This window comes from Tauraco erythrolophus, chromosome 7 (assembly GCF_009769465.1).
Source record: "Tauraco erythrolophus isolate bTauEry1 chromosome 7, bTauEry1.pri, whole genome shotgun sequence".
NCBI lineage: Eukaryota > Metazoa > Chordata > Aves > Musophagiformes > Musophagidae > Tauraco > Tauraco erythrolophus.
In genome coordinates this window covers 5,505,398-5,525,733 of record NC_141471.1, presented here as the reverse complement: position 1 = coordinate 5,525,733, position 20,336 = coordinate 5,505,398, and the positions used below count along the sequence as shown (strand labels likewise).

At 43.0% G+C, this 20,336-nt stretch overlaps 2 protein-coding genes across 2 annotated transcripts in view; both read right to left on the bottom strand.

Moving 5' to 3' along the window:
• Window positions 1-20,336, bottom strand: part of LOC104375197 (oxidative stress responsive kinase 1) — a 170,277-nt gene that overhangs the window by 50,703 nt on the left and 99,238 nt on the right. The gene's annotated exons all lie outside the window — the stretch shown is intronic.
• The window catches only part of LOC147528419 (serine/threonine-protein kinase OSR1-like), a 40,718-nt gene that overhangs the window by 11,734 nt on the left and 8,648 nt on the right, over window positions 1-20,336 (bottom strand). The window contains exons 3-4 of the mRNA XM_086614811.1: window positions 16,420-16,528; window positions 4,266-4,407 (exon numbers count right to left, since the gene is read on the bottom strand). Coding sequence (XP_086470937.1) covers window positions 4,266-4,407; window positions 16,420-16,528 — 251 coding nt within the window. The remainder of the gene's footprint in view (window positions 1-4,265; window positions 4,408-16,419; window positions 16,529-20,336) is intronic.

Below are 20,336 nucleotides of genomic sequence, written 5' to 3'. Positions count from 1 at the left end.
GGTCCAAAAAATAAGCTAATATGCTCAGCATAAAAACAGCAAGAATATTGTTTCCAGGGTCTCTTCAAAACAACATCCAAACAGCTGTCACAGCACCCTGCTGCCTCACACTCAAAAAATCTATTTTGATAAGTTATACACAAAAAACCCAAAGACACCCCTATTTGTGTCGGGGCACAAGCTGATCTAACTCAGCATATTGAATGTGCTGTTGCACCTCTCACCCCTTACGTAGAGCAGCAAACAATTAATAGCTGGATCACTGTCGTGCCAATATTTCAAGCGCATGCAACCCTAAACCACTTCCTAAGCTTTTTTGTTTTTACAGAAAAGCATGTGAGTATCACATTTATTATGCTGCAATAGGAGAATCTGATTACATTTGAGCAGCATCCCATTTCACCTGGGCTAACTGAAATATTCAGTTACACAACAGCTAATCATGAACAGAAGATAAGCTCAGAGATAAAAATAGGGAGAAAGACAGAGAGACCTTGTAACAGTTAATCAGCATGATTTATTTGTCAGACTGCCATGAAGAGCACCACCTGAAAAAGCCTTGAACTTCCCTCCAACCACTCTTTTCAAGAAATAAAACCTCTTTGGTTGGTTTTGCTCTAGTTTTCTTTCCAAGTCATTCATCGAACTCCTGCGAATCCCCAAACACACAGAGGAATTGGAGTGCAAATGGGGAAGAGGTGCGACATACCCTGTGTGTCACCCAGACAAGGTCAGCCCAGGAGTGACCACTCGCAGCACGTCAGAGCAGCATCTTTCCATAAAAAAAGTATCTGCCTTGAACTTCCATAAAAAAACCACGTCTGAGTAGACTTCGCAGGACAGCTTCATCTGAAGGTTTCTGAGTCTGGCCCTCCATCCTCAGCACTCTGGCTCATGCCCAGGTATTTCACCTCCTGGATCACTAGGATTTCAAACTGTCATTGGGATCACCGTGCTACACAGAAAACCACAGCGGGGACAGCAGCAGCTGGCACGGGAGAGACACCCAGGGCCAGGCACACGGCAATGAAGGCAGAGAGCTGCCAACTTCAAGATACAGGAGGCAGTGGTGGTTTTGGAGGAAGACAGGGATCATGTGTAATCGTTACTTTGGTACGGAGTGCTTCATGAAAGTAAAACCGATTCTGCCTTCTCCTTTGTCCTTCCCATAAGGCCTCAGACTCTGTTCCCAACAGCCTTTGCAAGACGAACACAAAAAAAATACCACCTTGGACAATGTGGGAGGCTTCAGCATTTGTTGCCGAACAATGGCATCTGTTCAAGTCTCAGCCTTGCTCTGGCTGTTAATCAGGAAAATAAACAAAAAAAATTATAATTTAAGCCTTCACTAGATATTTGGCTTTCTAATCTCCTCTAGAGAACACTGTCAAGCTACTCTCCTGTCCAAAGCAAGGGATTTACACTTCCACCTTAAGCCAGCTCGCCAGCCCTTAATTGGAAGTGGCATTAAGTCCAGGGCAGGCTTACGCAGAGCAAGATTCAGCAGCAGCAGAATTTCATTAAGCTGGTCTTCCACATGTTCGCTTAATTCACCCATTTAAGGTGATGCATAATTTAAAAGCATCCAGCAGCTCCACTGTCAGACATATTCTCTGATCCCACTGACCATTTACAGCAGTAACAAGCTGTCTCCGTGTCACGTTAGCTGCGTCCACAAAATTACACTCCGGTCCAGATATTCATCCTTCGGGCTTTGCCACCAGCCAGGTTGTCCAACTTCAGATGTGCTAATTACACTCATTTCACCCACACTACGTCTCTAACTTGGATAAAGTCATTTTCTCCCAGGTATAACGCAAACGGAGTCGGGGTATTTTAGCGTAACCAGGTGAACGCTTCGCTCTGCTGGATGGCTGCTTGTTTTGGGATGGTTGTCCCAAGTCTAAGCGAAGCCCTTCCATTTTGACCTGTCACAGCTGACCTTGCTTGGGGCTGAAGCTCAACCCAACAGCATCTGCTCCACATGGCAGACACTATATTCAGTGGTTCGGCCGTCACCTGATGCCGTTTCCTTTAGAGGCAGATACTTTAAGCTGACCCAGGGGATCAAAATTGAGTTATTTTAAACACTTCCTCTCAGAGCATCTCTGGCACGACCACAAGATTTCCACCTGCCTTTCCCATCAGGCATGACCTGTATTATGACCCCTAGCATTAAGCAAAATGGGAAATCCACACAGATATTCCAACGTATGAAGAAAGGTCCCATCTGCACTACAACTTTAAACTGTGTTTTTCTCAGCAGGGTACACACATCTGGATAAAATGCAAGACAAGGCGATTAACTCCATCAAGGAAACGTGTTTCATCCCTCAACGGCATGTAAGCTTTGCATCACAGGTAGGAAACTGCACAACTTTCCTTCTGTATCACGACTATTACCACTTCTCCGGATTTCCCAGACCACCGTGGCCCAGCACAATGAGGTAATCCAAACACTTCTTTCTGCTAAAGCATTACGCAATTGTCGGAGCAGCCCCAAAACACAGGGATGCAACACATGCAAAGCAGCTGACGCACAACCACAATGTCAAGCTGCAGCAATGACACAGCTGTGATTTCTTTGCTGAAGTCCCCTAAATAAGGGCAAAATACTTCAAACGAGCAGGATGAGAATGGCTGCAGCAGGTTTGGTTCAGTCCGCTTCTGAATGATTCAGTATGAATCACGTTTTCTTCAGACCAAGCAGTTTGAACCTTCTGTGAACATCATGTTTTTGCTAAGCGCAATGAAGAAAAAAAAAAAACAACACGTGAATATATTGTCTATAATGTTTACCACAGTTACTGGTTTTGCTGTTTCACTACAGCAAGCCAAATGGAGAACCACCCCTCTCTCAATACGGAAATCACTACACATCTTCAGAAAAAACTCAATTTTAACAGGGCACTGCTGCTTTAACATATATATTTTGATTTCATTAGACCAGAAGATGAACTAAATCAGTCATATAAAACAACTGCAAGTCACAGACGAGCATGGTTTTCTTTATTTATGGCAAGGGTGAAAAATCACCATATACTGAGTAAGTTGGTCTGTTACTTTACTCTAATTTCTGAGAGCTGCCTGAAGTCTTATCTCTAAAAAATCAAAGTTAGGCAACCAGCTGTGAAATCAAAACTGTCTTCAATGGAGACAACCATTCTTGTTAAATCAGAATTTTAATAGAGAATGGAAACCGGAATTTGAGACTTGTTTCAGAGAAAAGAATTCCACCAGAATTACTTCCAACCAGTTCTTTCTTTTTAACCCAAAACTGCCTACCAAAGCCAGCTGGTTTGACCAAAAATATGAAATAAATACTTACTGGATTTTTTTAAATTAAAATAACATTTTGGCAAAAGAGTTACCTCTTCTTATGCAGCTATCATAAGAGCACAGAAACTTACTCCAGCACAGCAGCAGCAATGCTTATGATGGCATTGTACCAGAAGACAGTCAAGCTCACAGAATTCCCAAGAAAGAAGAGGCTGTTCCCAGCAGCAGTGTGTGGCTGGGATGATGTACATTACCCACAAGCGGTATATTCTATTTTCAGCACATATTTAGGATTGCAAATCTCATTCTTTTTAATGGCAGAACATACTGACTTATTACCCTTTCTTCCTGAGCTACACCACACCTTGACACCAGGGGAGAGGAAAACCATGATCTAAAAATACCTCCCAAATGACACAGCAGCACAGAAACCCACCCGTTCCAGTGATCCATCAAACCACAGGCCATTAGTTAACTGGGTTTTGCCTACAGAAGAAGTTTTTCCACTAACTTTCCATCTTTTTTTTTCCAAATGAAATTACCCAAATTCAAATTTCATGACCATGATCTTGCAGCTAACTTTAAAAAAAATAAAGAACGAACGGGGTTTGAAGGGCTCCTCATTAAATTGCTCAACACTTTTTATGCAGTGCTCTTGGTGCTTTGTAGCTCTGCAAGAAACAAAACCAGCTCAAGTCTTCCAGCTCCAAACAACTACACTTTGCAGCTGGATGTTGATATTTGGAAAGAGGTTCTATTAGAACTCTCAATACCTCAAAGTTTACCCAAACTTGGCCTAGTCATAGTATTTCCTAAAGCAGCAGCTACTGTATAGACATTTGAATTCTGAGTTTTGATTAAGCTCCCACCTTTATTTTCCTCTTTCCATAGCCTCATAGCCAGTTGTAGGATAAGACTGCATGTGCTCAGCTGCTCTGCTTCAGAAACACACGTTTTGAGACAAAGATGAGAAAAATTAAAAATACCTGTGGATTTGTCCATTTTTATGCAGGTAGTCCAGCCCCTCCAGCACCTCCTTAAGGATCGTGGCTATACAGGCTTCATCCAGGACACCAGTCTTGTGTTCTCCTTTGGCCACAATGTGCTTTATGATGTCCAAAACAGAACCTAGAGAAGAGAGTCAAACACATTAGTTTAAACTGGAATAATTGATTCGCAGCTAAGTGTACTTTAGAATCACTTAATATACAAGTCCAAGGAATTTAGTGGGAGGGGAAGCAATGATGGTCAGGATCCGAGTCGGCAGCTGAAGCCTTTGCTGCAGGAAAGCAGAGGCATTGATGCACATCTCACACACGAGCCTTACAAGGGTGCAGGTCCTCAAGGTGGGCTGTAAAATCCCTGTGATCACAAGTAACTGAGAACTTATTTGAACAAGCCAAAACGTCAAGTGTACACACACAGGACTCTTAGAAGGCTTTTAAGCAGACATCGATGCTACAGCTGTTTTAGTACTGAGCACTGGAGAAGCAGGAGGGGGAAATGGAAAAAGCAGGGGGCTGCCAGGACTCACAAGCTGAAGGCAACAAGCTTGATAAAATTAGACTCTCTCTCAGCTCTTATAAACTCAATACAGAAGAATAGTAAGGAAAATCTAATACGTTACGGGATGACACCACCCTAAACAAAAAAGTGGAAATTATTAAACAGAGAACAAATGAAGCTGAATTCTGACAAGTCACTTCTTCACTGTGTACAAAATTGGAATAGCTTAGATCCTTCCCTAGAAACATTAGGCTTAGTCCTTCTCCCAACCATGGTGTGAATTACATCATCTTGCATGACAAACCACACTTTGTAGAGCAAACCACCTCTTTGAATTGCACCCAGGAATAAACGGAACCAATGACTAGTAACACTCCTCTTGTGCAAGGGCCTGTTTTCACGATCTGTTGGGTACCGTGTTCTTTGTGTTCTCATCCGGACTGAAGACAGTCTTCTCAGAACTATATTTTACATTTTTATTGCTCCAGGATGGGATGTCAGCCTGTTTTCCAGGCCTATGCTATTTAGCCCCTTCAAACTTGTCTTTCTATGGTTTAATGACTGGATAGTCAGCTAGTAGGATTTTTACAGCTATGGACACGGAGCAATGTCAGCAGTACTGTGAAGTTCTTAAAAGAAAGGGAAAAGCAGGCATGACTGCAAAGCACAAATTCAAGCCTTGACTGTCTTTGAACAGTAAGCTTGGAGGGAACGAACATTTCAATACTCACCCAGCTAGTTTAGAAAAGCTAAAAGTTCATTCTTCCTAACTTGCAACTAAAAAAAACCATAGGAGAATCAAAACATTTTTGTATTTGAAGGACAGTAAAAGCTGAGAAACTTGCTCTCATTAATTTGGTCAATAGGGGAATTACAAGTTCCACCTTGTAAATTCTTGAAACAAGTAGAAAAAACACAACAGAGGGTTTTGATTTTTCTTTTCATTCTTAAGGTTCAGGTTCACAAAAAACTCCTCCTTTAAAATTTACTTTATTAACCATCCTATATGAATTTCTAGGCCAAAACAATCATGCAGATAGGTTTTCACTTTGCTCAGTTTTTCACTTTTGGATTCTCGCATGAAAGCAAAAAGCTGCAAGGTTTGAATCCGAACACCACATGGCAAGGCTTGTTTTGCACAATTCAAACTGCACAGGAAACAATTACACGGGTGCACGGTGTCCCTCCGTTTGTGGGAAACAGTATGTGCTGAGTTCATCTAATAGCTTGCTGCAGTCAGGAGAGTCACTATTCCCTGCTCTGTCCAGCCGCACGCTTTCCATCTTCTCCAACTCAGTGTACACCAAGTCACTCACTAAATCCACCAAAAAAAATAAACTGAGGGGGGGGAAAAAAAAACAACTTATGTTTGGTTAGTAGTGAGGATAACCTCTGAACAGATGAGTTTCAGAGGCAATGAAGAGGAAAAGGTGGGGAAGAAGGAGGGGAAAACTCTCTTTTGTCAACAGCAAGCGATTAGACCAGCTCCCTGGCTGCCCTGAACAGCACCTCCAGCTTCTTCTTCCCAAAAAAATCGTTGCTTGGTTCAAGGTATTTGCAGAAGATACAATCGTAACACAGCAGATACTAACAAAATAGGAGAAGGGAAAAAAAAAAAAAAAGGAAAATGAAAAAAAATATATAGAAATGAAGTGGCATAACATCCCCCCAACTTTTTATGCCAAACACTCTGTGTTCAGCCTTCCTTCACCCCGTCCAAGCATGGAAACACTCATCTTCAGTGATTTTTCAGATGAGTCTTAATTAGTTAGGCAAAGGTTTCACCCAGCAGTAACTCAGTTTTGAGATATGTCAGACTTCCTGCATGGGAGCAAGATTATCTCTACCGAAGGAAACTGTAAAACCCCAGATGTAAGAGTCCACTCCCCTCCACTGAAATCTCTCCTTTAGGTTCTAGAGTCTAAGAAAAGGATCCTCTGTTGTGTGTCGTGAGGACTCACCTGGGACTCAGGCTGTCACGTATTCATATTTTAAAAGTACGTGCTTACAAGCCTCAACGCTTCTTATTTTGGACAAGAATTTTTGTGACACCTAAGAAAAAAACACCAAAAAACCCCCTCCACTTTCACTGTTCAGGTTTTTCGTCTCAAACATGCCTTTATCTGGAGAACAAACTGCCACTTGTTTTAGAAGTCCAGTGAAAATATGTGGTTCTTCACATACTCGTTTTGTCCTCTTTCCACCCACAACTTTGTTAGCAGACTTTGTTCAAAAACATTTCTCTTTTCCTGCAAAGGGCTCAGGGAACATGAGGAGGCAGATCATACGGTGCTCAAATTCACTGGGTCAAAAAAATCCTGTATTTAGCCAAGTCAGAGGTTGTGTTTAACCCAGAAAAGGGAGTGGGGGTTAGGCAGACAAGGGGGCATGCACAGAGCCAGCCTTCATTGTGAAAGGGCTGATTCACACCCATACTACATCTGCTCCCAGTCCAGTCTGCCACTTTTTAAGCACATTTTTTAAAAAAACACTTTCACATTGAGATGTTCAAAGCAGTAGCAGAATTTGCCAGAAAGGAGAACAACAAAAAGGCTACCAGCAAAATGGTTATTTCAGGAAACAGCAGAAAAGGACTCAAGAGCCACCTTCCTGTTGAAGAAAGCGTTATTTATTTCTTCCCCGCTTTGTTTGCACAGGGAAAATAGTTTTGCTGCTGGTACCACAACACAATAAAATTGTGATTTTTCCACCTCACAGATCAATAAATTTGGGAGGTAGGTATTGACTCCCAACTCAACTGCAACTTCATGAAGCACAGCACCACAGGATATGAAGAATGAAGCCAACTTGCTCAGGAAGCCTGAAACAGAGCAACTCCATACCCAGATTCCTAAACAGAACCCCATAGCTAAGCACCCAGCTCCTTTGAAGCCAAAGTTACGGAAATTTCACTATTGAGGGAAACACTTTCTGCTAGAAGGTAGATTCTGCATTAAATTTATCAGGCTGATGCTGAAACGCAGTCATTCCCAAGGATCTCAGATCGGTGTGTGACACACTAGGGTAAGTCCTCCACTGCTGTAGGATGTAGACACATTTTCTCACACCAACTGCATTACACTCAAATAGATTAGTGTAGGTCAGAGTCTCATCCTAAGGGGAAAACCAACCGTTTTGCACAGTGTCCTGCTCCCAATCCAGCAATATGTTAACTGCTAGAAAGCAACTAGAAACTAACTCAGCTGAACAAGAACCAAGATCCCATCCACACAAGAGCATGTGCTTTACAAACCCATCATCCTATTACAAAACACCAGCATGAATCCAGACACTGCCAGTTTCTGAGTCAGCTTCTAAACTAGTTTAGGAGTAACCGGGGAAGTTAAGAGTACCTCTGAACATAGCTGGATCTCTGCTTCAATGTAGTTTTAGTGTAAGTCTCTGCTCTATGTAGACAAAGAGACTGAACAATTTGCAAGACAAGCATCTTCCATAATCTAGCAGCCAGAAGACGAGGTTCACATTGGAAATAAAGCACCCACTCTGTATTAAGAACAGTTACAACATTTTCAAGAAAAAAAATCCACTACACTGTTTTTGGGTTGTTTTTTTTTTTTAAGAAATCTTTGACTTCTCCCCAGATTATAGCTTCTATTTCAGATAATGCTGTGAAATACTCTGGTGTGTATTATGCATAGTACTATGTTTGATTACAATAGTTCCCTCCTGATTTTTCTCACTATAAGTGCACGAGTGGAAGCTAAAGATTCACAGAACAAGAAGGTCAGGCTTAAGTGAGAAAAGTTTTAAGTTCAGCTGAGGCTGACTGGAAAGCTCTTCCAAGCTCAGAAAGGGAAGCATGTTAGGGATTGGAAGGGACCTCAAAGGATCATCTAGTCCAATCCCCCTAGGACCACCTAGATTAGATCACACAAGAACGTGTCCAGGCGGGTTTTGAACATCTCCAGAGAAGGAGACTCCACAACCTCTCTGGGCAGCCTGTTCCAGTGTTCTGTTACCCTTACTGGAAAGAAGTTCTTCCTCATGTTTAAGCAGAACCTCCTGTGTTCCAGCTTATATCCCTTTCCCCTTGTTCTATCATTGGATGCCAGTGAGAAGAGCCTGGCTTAATCCTCATGGCAGTCACCCTTTCCATATTTATAAACATTAATGAGGTCCCCCCTCAGTCTCCTCTTCTCCAAGCTAAAGACACCCAGCTCCCTCAGCCTTTTCTCATAAGGGAGATGCTCCACTCTCTTAATCATCTTTGTGGCCCTGCACTGGACTCTCTCAAGCAGTTCCTTGTCCTTCTTGAACTGAGGGGCCCAGAACTGGACACAATATTCCAGATGCGGCCTCACCAGGGCAGAGTAGAGGGGGAGGAGAACCTCTCTCGACCTACTAACCACACCCCTTCTAATACACTCCAGGATGCCATTGGCCTTCTTGGCCACAAGGGCACATTGCTGGCTCATGGTCATCCTGCTGTCCACCAGGACCCCCAGGCCCCTTTCCTCTGTGCTGCTCCCCAACAGTTCAGTCCTCAACTTGTACTGGTACGTGGTGTTGTTCTTACCCAGATGCAAGACTCTACACTTGCCCTTGTTGTATTTCATTAAATTTCTCCCTGCCCAACTCTCCAGCCTGCCCAGGTCTCTCTGAATGGCAGCACAGCCCTCAGGTGTGTCAGCCACTCCTCCCAGTTTAGTGTCATCAGCAAACTTGCTGACCATGCACTCTATCCCCTCATCCAAGTCATCGATGAATATGTTAAACAATACAGGTTCCAGTACTGACCCTTGAGGGACTCCACTGGATACAGGCCTCCAACTGGATTCTGTCCCATTGACCACTACTCTCTGGCTTCTATCCTTCAGCCAGTTCGCAATCCACCTCACTATCCGATCACCCAGACCACACTTCCTCAGTTTAGCTGTGAGGATGCCGTGGGAGACTGTGTCAAATGCTTTACTGAAGTCAGGATAGACCACATCCACTGCTCTACTGTCATCCACCCACTGGGTGATGTCCTCATAAAAGGCTATCAGGTTTGTCAAGCACGACTTTCATATTGTGCAAACTGATAAAGCATTCGCCATTATTTATCATTCATCTTTAATTACAGTGTCCCAGTATATTCCGACGCCAAATACAGACTGTATTACCTCTCTTTAGTAAAGCACAACCTCTCAGGGCAAACTGTACAGCAACTGGAAGGTCAGTGGTTTTCTGCTCAAACTCACAAGCTTCCTAGTCTGCTCTGAAAGCTGCTACGGCAATAGCTCCTATTGACAGCAGAAACCACTGGGAATTACCTGTACACAGACTTACTCTCACCCGGTACAACCCAGCCTGTAACTATTGCACGTCAAAGACAAACATGCAGTGAGCAACTTTTTCTGGAGTCCTTATTGCTCACACCAGTTCTGCAGCAGACAGGCTAATGTCTGCTCGGCTGCACCAACAGACCAGGTATTCCACTGCTCCATCCACTGCCCCCCAGGAAGCCCCCCAGTTTGCCTTTGCCATTTTGTCATGGCTGGAGTATATCTGATTAGGCATGACCCAATCCGCAGAAGCCAGTTCCAACTTTCCAGAAGCAACCATTTCCACCCATGACAGCAGTAACTGAAGACAAGAAACCCATGAGCAGACCAATATCCTGAATTTGTAAGATATTAAGTTTTTGTATATTGACATCAGACAGACCGTTTGCAATGGACTGTCTTGAAACTGAGTAAATGCAGTCCTGTCTTGCACCCCACGCATGTACCCAGTAAACTGTCTCCTTCAACATGCTGTATTTTATGCTACTCCAGTGCTTTCTTCAGCAGCAAAATGAGATTAAAGAGTTCCATGGTTCACCACCTCCCTGTTGTGCCAATGCATCTGCTTAGGAAGCCATACTGTAAATGAGATCACTGCAGTAATTGGTAATCCAGTTTTCCAGGCAGGGTGGAGACCGAGCAGCCAGGAACTTCTTAAACCAGCTTCGCTGCTGGAGAAAAAACTTTTGTGTAAGCACACCCTCAGGGCAAGAAGTCCTAATTGTTCCACTGATTCACTTTCAACAGCAAGTCATCGCAAACATCAACACTTCCTGACCCAAATCCAGAGCACACTTCTTGGACCTCACCTACATCAGCAAGCACATGTAATACATTTAGGAAGCCTGCTTCTGATGTTCCTCCTCAGGAGAGCAAGGTCTCCACGCAACAGTCGTCAGCCACACTGCTCAGTGTTTCAGCACATAGGGCTGAAGTGGAGAAGGGTATGAAAACCTGAGCAGAGAGGAAAGCTTGTTTAGAACAAGATTACAGATAAATGCAGGAGTATTACAGCTGGAATTTTACAAGCCCCTGGAGGCAAAAGAAATGTACAGCAGAGCTAGTTACTGTGGGAATCATATCTTGCATGTTATACTATAACCTAAGTGACAGGACAAAGAAACAGGATAAGTTAAATGCAAAGAAAACTCCACCTTTAAATTTGCCTGGCAAGCAGAACAAGAAAATTTAATACCCCAACACTTTACAACCAAAAAAAGCAAGTAACAGTACCTACATTGATTCGCCACTTAGAGGCCTGGCAGAAATAAGCTGGAAAACGGTGCTGGGGATCACTACAAAGTTTTGTGAGAATGAAGGTCTGCCCCAAACCTGATGGACACTGATGCTGAACATGCTGTATCTTCGAGAATCACGAGTTGGCCAGATTCACTGGTTTCTTTTAAGTCACCTCAGCAGAAGCCAGTGGTTTCGGTGAGCCCAACTGTCATCAGAGCCAAGAATTAAATCTGCATCTTGTCAGCCTCTGACAAACGGAGGAAGAAAACGCAAAAGAAGGAACAGCTGCTTGGATTCAGTACTTCTGGGGTTGAGGAATACAGACACCGCAAAAGAGCATCAAGTACAGGAAAGAACGAGTTACACAAAACAAAGGAAAAGACATCTAAGTAGATTACTGGGGTTTCTGGTTTTGAAGTTTCTGCTTAGCCCTGGTTAAACCACCTCAGCACAGGAAGTTAAGGAAACTTCTACTTCTTGCCTCCTTCCCTCTAAAGCGCTTGCATGGATATGTATGAAATATGACAAGATTAAAGCAGGAAGCAAGACAATATAATAAACAGGGCAAAACAGCCTCTTGCAGTTGAGACTGAGACATTTAAAGGAGAAAATCTGAAGACAAACTATTTTTTCCATGCTTTCCCTATCATAGCTAGGAGTGGCAATGTATCTACACACCCTGCATTCTGCAATTATGTACAGTCCCCACCACCTCCTGCTTCTGATTTATCCCATCCTTAACTGTTTGAAATTAAGTTTTGCCTCTACAAATAAAATTAAAAACCCTCCAGATGGACTCAAAATAACATAGCTCTCTCCTAAAAAATAATTCAACATAAACACAGGGATTTCTAAGAACCTGTGGCTTACATTTTGATCGTAACTCACTACTGGAATTAGGAGTGGCCAGATCAGAGATTAACGTGGCATAAGTAGAACAAGATGTCCTATCTCCCTGGTGGACATCTAAGACTTGCCATACCTCCCTTTTGGTCTAGCTTGCTGAACTGCGGGCCACGCGCTCATCAGATAATCACGATCAAAGGCTGAAGTAAGAGGTTGATTAGATAATCTTAAAAACTCTTGGAAAATAAAATGTTTAACTATTTCAACAGTAATCTCCTTAGCAGATTTAATTAGGAGCCTTCAAGGAGGTAGAAGATCCAAGAGCCCTAATATTAAAATATTTTAAAGGATTTACACAGTTTAAAAATATTTTGGAGGTCTCATCTGCTGCAGACTAGGACAGTAAAAATTGTTGTGTGATGTAGTAAGCCACCACAGATGCCTGTCTGCATACGAGCCACAGCCTTGGGTCACCTGTGAAATGTGATCTCTTGTTAAGAGCAGCAAAAATTTAGAGGAGCAAACAGGTCACAATCAGAAAAAGCACAAGAACAAAAGGACAGCTGCTTCTCTTCCTACTAAAAAGTCACAGGAGTTAGAGAGCAGGACCGGGCTTCAGATGGCTTTAAAAAGGCATGAGGAAAATTCACGACGGGAATGCCAGTGAGGCAAAGACCAGGTCAGCAGCTGTCTAGAAATAGCCACTGGAGTTTAGTTCGGAGTAACACTGGACCAAAAGGCCAGGGTGCCAAGCTGACTTTGCTAAGCTTAGATCCCCACTAAACAGTTTCATCATTGGAGGAAAGGGTCTGAAATGTCCACTGAAGGGAACAGAAACAGCAGATACTTCACAAACTGACTCAGGCACACATCACCAGCTCTGAAAGAGAGTGTCAGAGTCACTGGACACACCAGCACCTCCTGTCACTACCAGCTGGATATCATCACGGCCACGTTTGTGCCATCAGCAACAACTACGCTCTACATCTGCTTCGGTGTCAGACCTGCCAGTTCCAACTGCTTCCAGCACTAACTTCAGCCTGCCTGTCAGACTTGGCTCCGACACTGGTGAGCAGTTTTACACGCCACCCCCCAACAGCTCACCAGTACGTTACCTCCTCACTGCCGACGACTTTCAAAGATGGAAAACGCTATCTTCCACCAACACAGTACTTGCAAAGCAGAGACAAATGGTTCACTTTCAGCAACAACCCCAGCCAGGCAATTAAGGTACCTTTGAGTGCACCAGCTGGCTGCTCAGAGAAGGGCACTGTTATCAGGCAATAATGCTTCATGGATTTAGAGTCTTTTCCCTTAAGAGCCATTTCTAAAATACTTGCATACATGACTAGGTTAAGATTTCAACAAAATGACTGCAACCAGAAAATAAATTAAATTGCACCTACAATAACAACAACAACAAAGCTTGCATTACAGATTGCTCTGTCTTGTGGGCTGTTTATCAAAGTAATGAAGCCAGTGTAAGTAGACTGAAATTAAAACTAGTTTCAGCCTAGAAACACATGCCAGCATACGCTGACACTGATGGAAGAGAAGCAATAAGATTCTGAACTTCTACCCAGAAGAAATTCTTAAGTACAAAAGTCACAACCAAGATACAGAACGGACATCAAAACAGATTTGATATGTGCTTACTGGGATGTACAAGTCTCAGTCCGTGCTCTCTGAACAGTTAGACGGAATAAAAGAGCCTGCACCCTGTTTTGATTTTTGTTTCCCCCTTTCTAGTTTATAAAAACAGCTCAAAAGGTTCTTCCTGTGGAGAAACTCAGGCTGTTATTTTTCCCACTAGACAACAGATGACTATAAAACTAGCCAATTTATTACTGATAAGAAGTAAGCTGAAAGGAATGAAAAGTCGCTTTTAAAGTGTCTCTTGTTACATAAATCACTCAGCCTAAAAACAACTGGAAATAGTCTCATTAGAAGTGAATGAAAAAGCTATTCAGTCAGTAGGTCTCAATACACAAGTCCTTCCCCCATCCTCAAGATTGTCCTGTAGAATTTGCCTAGGAGATCTAAAAAGAGATTTTTGAAGTAGAGTCACAAAAGAATTATAAAGTGAAAACAGCTGGAAAGTACATCTCAAAGCATAAAAAGTAGTGACAGGTCATTCTCAAAGTCTTTCCATCTATTTTAGTAATTCCCCCAGTCCCAAAATGTTTCATTTTGAGTGACAAAATTTAGCATTGGCTCATGGAAACGTTATGGTGGCAGGGATTACACTGCTACTAGCCTGTCTTTTACTGTATGACCCTAGTCTTCAACAGGAAAGCTGGAGAGGGACTTTTTGCAAGGACATGTAGTGATAGGACAAGGGGAAATGGATTTAAACTGAAAGAGGGGAGATTTAGATTGGATATAAGGAAGAAAATTCTTCACTCTGAGGGTGGTGAGGCACTGGAATAGGTTGCCCAGAGAAGTTGTAGACGTCCCATCTACACAAAAATGAGTACGAACAGAAGAAACATTTGGAGGTTCAAGGATGAGCCTATTCCTGACTTGGCTCTGACAGAAAACTGCTGTGAAAATACTAGTTAAGGCTGTTGTGCGTTTTCTTCAAAGAGGTCGTGTACTCTCCTGAAAAACGCCAGGAACATGGCTGCTGCCTCTCCTGCACCCCTGAAATGCCATTTCCTCGTGTTGTGGAAACCTTCCCAGAGATACACTTTTTATACCTACAAAAAACTACTTGCACTAAATTGGCAGGGAATTCTTTTCTACACACAATCTTATCTTTAATGACCTGTTACGTGTCCCTCCAAGAAAAGAGAGGGTATTGTTCAATGACACACGAGCACATGAGACATGAAAAACCCTTTAAGACAGACTTAAGTTGGCATGAAATTTGATTGGCCCCAAGAGAACTGCTAAAATGCTCTAAAGATGATCTTCAAAGACACATGTTTTATGGTCATTGTCAAGCTCTTGTGGAAAAAGCCACCAGGTTTAGCTGGATTTTTCCACATCATCTTCTGGCATTTTACAGTCCTCAGTATTAAGCCAAGAACAGAGAAGCCAATAAGTTTTTTTAAAAAGCAAGAAAACATTTGGGGTTTTTTTCAGCTTTCAGTTCCTTTTCACTAGGGTGCCAGGAAAATCAAGCCTTCCTAAAGATGGGCCTAAGATTTAACAACGGTCTTCTGTGTTATCATCCAGAACTTGATTCTCTTTCTTGTCTCCACTGTAGCTTAAACAGGGATCCTGGAAAATATGATGACATCAAATTAAGCATTACTGATAAGAACTTTTCAAACACACTCTCTCTCTAAAAAAGCTGTTTCTCCAGTGCCTAAGAGAATAAATCCAGAAAGGGGAAAGTTGAGGTTTCCCTGGCTCTGCTTTAACTAGGTGGTAATCTGAAATTGCCCCAAATATTCCCAGTTATTTTGTCAACTAGAACAAGTGGGCAAAGTAATCCAGCTCTGAGTAATAACATTGTACAAATCAATCTGCACCCACACTGATGTTCTCCTCCCTTTTCAAGGCCATACATTGACATTATAGGAGTAGCTCTGCCCAAAATAGAGGTGATTTCAAGTTCCTCACAAGGGCAGCCAACATGTAAATAAGTTAAAATATCAATAGACTGGCTGGTTACCAACTAGCCATCAGCACCATGCAGGCCTCCAAGCTTCAAGTGAGGAAAAAGGTCAAGGAACCAGCCTTGCAAGAGGAACTGCAATCCTCACGATAAAGCTAGCGGAAATAGTTGGGCTCAGTGGAGTTAGTTGCACAATTCTCTAGTTCAAAAGCTTATCCTAGGCTTACAGAGCAAAATGAAGAAACTTTTGTTAACATGACCTGAGAAGCATCGTTTCAGATCCATCATTGGTGAAGATGACTTTAAAAAGTGAGATTTATTTCCTGGAAGTTTAGGATGGTTTCAACTACGACATCCGCACTTCTCTCGCCAATGTCTGAACTCACACGCTCTGGTTTTCAAATACTTGAGTGAGTCATTCAACAAACACACAAAAAAAGTCACTCAGCAAAACACTGTCAAATATACAAAATGAGAGGGGCAACAGCTAGCACAGTCATGTAGTTAGGTGTTGTTACTGATGCACACATAACATGAGAAGCTATCTCTGAGCTGAACAGGCTGAAGTTAAATATTGTTATTCAAATGTCTCAATTCGAAAGTGGGAAGCTTAGGAGGAAAAAAACAAGGGAAAGGGTATTAGAGGAAGACAACTTTTTACATTGCCTTTTAGGGTAAAGAAATTGCACCACTCACCTCCACTAAGTAACTTCATCACCAGCCAAAGCTCATCTTTCACCACAAAGGATGTGTAGTAAGATACAATGTTGGGGTGATGGCATTGACTCATGGCTTGAATTTCTTTCTGTAGAGAAAAATAAAGCATTAGCAGCAGTTGGACCCAGTGATATTCTTCCTCGGGCACAGAAGTTGTCTTCCTCAAGACACAATGCTCAAAGAGGGTGCAAAGAAAAAGGATACCTAGAAGTTAAACACAGAAAAATCCAGAAATACTCTTAACACTCAGCCTAGTGTTACACATGTAGTCCATCCTACTAGAGTCTAAATGTATTTTAGGGTGCTCTTCCTGTCTGTCTAGAAGAAAGAAAAACTCGACCCAAAACCCCTTGCACAAGGGCAACAAAGTGGTCATGACTGGAACACCTGCATGCAGCTACAACAGAATATTCCTGAAAATTCACACCAGTTGGTTACCTATGAAATTCACGCTGACTCCTCCTTTCAGTGAGACATTACTCAACAGATGCTTCATCAGCTGAAGACTATCATGTGGATGAGAAAGGGAAATATTTGCCTCTGGGAAAAAAAAAAAAAGGCTTCTTATCCCTAATGTTTCTTCCCAGCAGGAAAGCTTAGCTCAATCAGGCTGAAGGCACAAAGGACAGACGTATCTTTTGTCATACTGGAAGAAGAGGGAAACCAGTTTGAGATTAGAAAGTGGTTAGCTACTACAGATAGAGTAAAATATGAAACACACACAGATACTAAATTGCTTCAGTTTTGACCATGCTTGTTCTTAGATTTGGTTATGGGTTAAGTGATGATGTTCTCCAGGTTATGGGGGGAACACCACCACAGAAAACACTGACTGGTTTTTCATTCTGCAAGCACAAATCACCAGTTTGGACAGAAAGCCTTCCAGTTTATTGACTGCCCTTAGACAAAAGCCATCCATTCAGCCAAGCCTGGCACCCAGTACTACAACCAGCTGGGCCTTTGTGCTTCAGCCAAGCTGGTAGCTTCAGCCAAGCCCCCCAACCTGTCATGTTGTACCCTCCAGCGTCACCCACACCAGACGCTCATGCCCCGATATTCTGAACTTCTGCACTCAGCTAAGACATTCCTTCACTGAACACATGGATGCTACTGTTCAAAGGTTTAATCACTGCTCACTATCAGCCCCCTCCCCAAGACACCGACTTGGCCAAGCGCCATAATCCCTAACACACAAGGAAGGAGGAAAAAAAGGGCTCTTCACATCCTGATCCTTTCCTCCCTCTAAGCACAAGACCTCCCTGGTACCAAACAACAAGAAAAAGCTCAGACTGAGTTTCACCCATGTGTAGGATGCCTCACAGATACAGCATATTCTTCCACTCAGAATCATAGAATGGTTTGGGTTGGAAGTGACCTCAAAGATCACCTAGTTCCAACCACCCTGCCATGACCAGGGACACCCTCCACTACACCAGGCTGCCCAAAGCCTCATCTAACCTGGCCTTGAACACCTTCAGGGATGGGACATCTACAACTTCTCTGGGCAACCTGTTCGAGTACCTCACCACCCTGTAAGTGAAAAATTTCTTCCTTAGTGTTCTAGTAGTGTTCTACCACTCTCATAGTAAAAAATTTTTTCCTAATATCCAACCTGAACCTACCTCCCTCTATTTTAAAACCATTACCCCTTGTCCTATCATAACTGGCCCTCCTGAACAGCCTCTCCCCATCTTTCCTGTAGGCCCCCTTGAGGTACTGGAAGACCGCTATAAGGTCACCCCGGAGCCTGCTCTTCTCCAGGCTCAACAGCCCCAAAACTCTCAGCCTGTCATAGGAGAGGTGTTCCAGCCCTCACATCGTCTTCGTGGTCTCCTCTGGACCCACTCCAGCAGCTCCATGCCCTTCTTGTGTTGGGGACTCCAGAGCTGAACACAGTATTCCGGGGGGGGGGGGGGGGGGGGGGGATCTCACGAGAGCAGAGCAGAGGGGCAGAATCACTTCCCTTGACCTGCTGGCCACGCTTCTTTGGATGCAGCCCAGGACACGGTTGGCTTTCTGGGCTGCCAGCGCACATTGCCGGCTTATGTTGAGCTTCTCATCCACCAGCACTCCCAAGTCCTTTTCCTCAGGGCTGCTCTCTTCCGTACAAAGCTCTGCTTGTGACCAAGTCTAGTGCAAAGGCATGCTGCTTCCCCCTTGGCAAGGGTTTAGCTGGCAATCACAGTTACAAAGAAACACGCTAATGTTGGTTTATCCACTTTAATACCGCTTTTCAGGGAGTAGGTGCATTTGAGGAATCAAATGCAATTGGCTCCTCTTTCTGCTTCTCCAGAAGAGGCATCAACTTTCCAGGAAACTCCAATAAGCAGATTAAAGAAGAATCCTTCTAAACAGGAAAGGATATTTGAAGAGTGAGGAGTAGGCTATTCATCTCAGTATAACCTACTCATTGACTAAAAACCACTCTGTGAAAATAAATACAGCCTGAAACAATATCCTCTGCTTACTCTGACAGCTCCAGCTCCCTTCCTTGCAAACACTCACTTGTGTCAAGCTATTTTTCAAAAAGAAAATAAATCAGCACCTTTGGAGTGTTCTAATGCCTTCTAGTTCGGTTTCTTTGCAACGCAGGAAAACCCTGGCAGACAAAGCTGGCAACAAAAGTGTTATTTTTACTTCCTTCTGCTTCAAATTTCTACCAGGATGGGAATTGGGGCCTGGATAACACAGGTCAGACGGTGACTGGTTTGTTACCTGTCATACTCCTTGCACAAAACCTGGCTGGTTGGGAAGCTCTGGGCTGTTGTCTATAAACAGAAGTGCAACACTTCATTCATGCAATCTCCAAAACTCAACTCCTTGAGCTCAGAGTTTTAAACTTCTTTGCTTACCCTGGGATCGTTTCAGACTTGCTCAAAGCCCTGGTCTGAGCCTCTAGTTAAGGGATCCATAAACCCGACACTGTCTTGGTACTTGAAATCAGCATTCAGTCTAAGGCTTTAAATTCATTTTACTTTTTTTTTTTCTTTTAGACATGCAAGCAAATCCAGGTGCCTAACTTCTCTCTCTGACAATTAAAAAGCCACACACACAAGTGGCACCAGAGAAAACATAGGTGGAAAGAAGCAAGCAAGACTAAGTTAATCATCACATCAGCCCGAGCCGCCCCAAATCCAGCATTCTCAGAAACCATCTAGAGGAGCTGTTTTTATCCTTTCTTAGCTAGACCACTCAAAATATTTTGGACCAGCTCCCTGGGAGATCCAGAGAGTAGTACAAGAAATATACACAAACATTGTGTATTTTATATATATTAGTGTATCCCACTAGAATTCAGGAGTCAGTGAGACAAAGCCTGGACCAAGTTTACTGAAGAGCCTAGGCCAGGATCAGATCTTTGCCATTTGAGCAGCTCTGTACTACAGCATTTTGCAGGCATTCTGTGACACTTATTTACTATTTTATTATTTTCCGAGAATTTCTTCAATTGTTCATTACCACAGTCTGTTCCCTAGGCTGGGAAATACCGTTAAAAAAAAAAACAAACCAAAACCAGCTCAAGACTGTCATGCTTTGGTGCACAGAGGGAAAACAAATAATGACAAACCTGATCTATGCAATTAAACACCTCTGTCAGCCAGTGGATGTGCAACACAGGCAGATTAAACCATTTCTCACACAGTGTAGCACAGCTCTGAATAATTAATCGCATCACAACCCATAATTTCCAGTGTTTTTACATTATTACCCATAAGAAAGAGCAGCAGCGAGGCAGACTTTCTCCCTCTCACCCACAGACCCCCATCTCATTTTCAAATAGTCCTCTAGGCTAATCTCACACTGCCTACATCAAAGCATCGTTCCTCTTCACCGTACGGAGGGTACCAGCATCTCAGAGGCTCAGCGTGTACAATTGTTTTAACTGATCGTGGCAA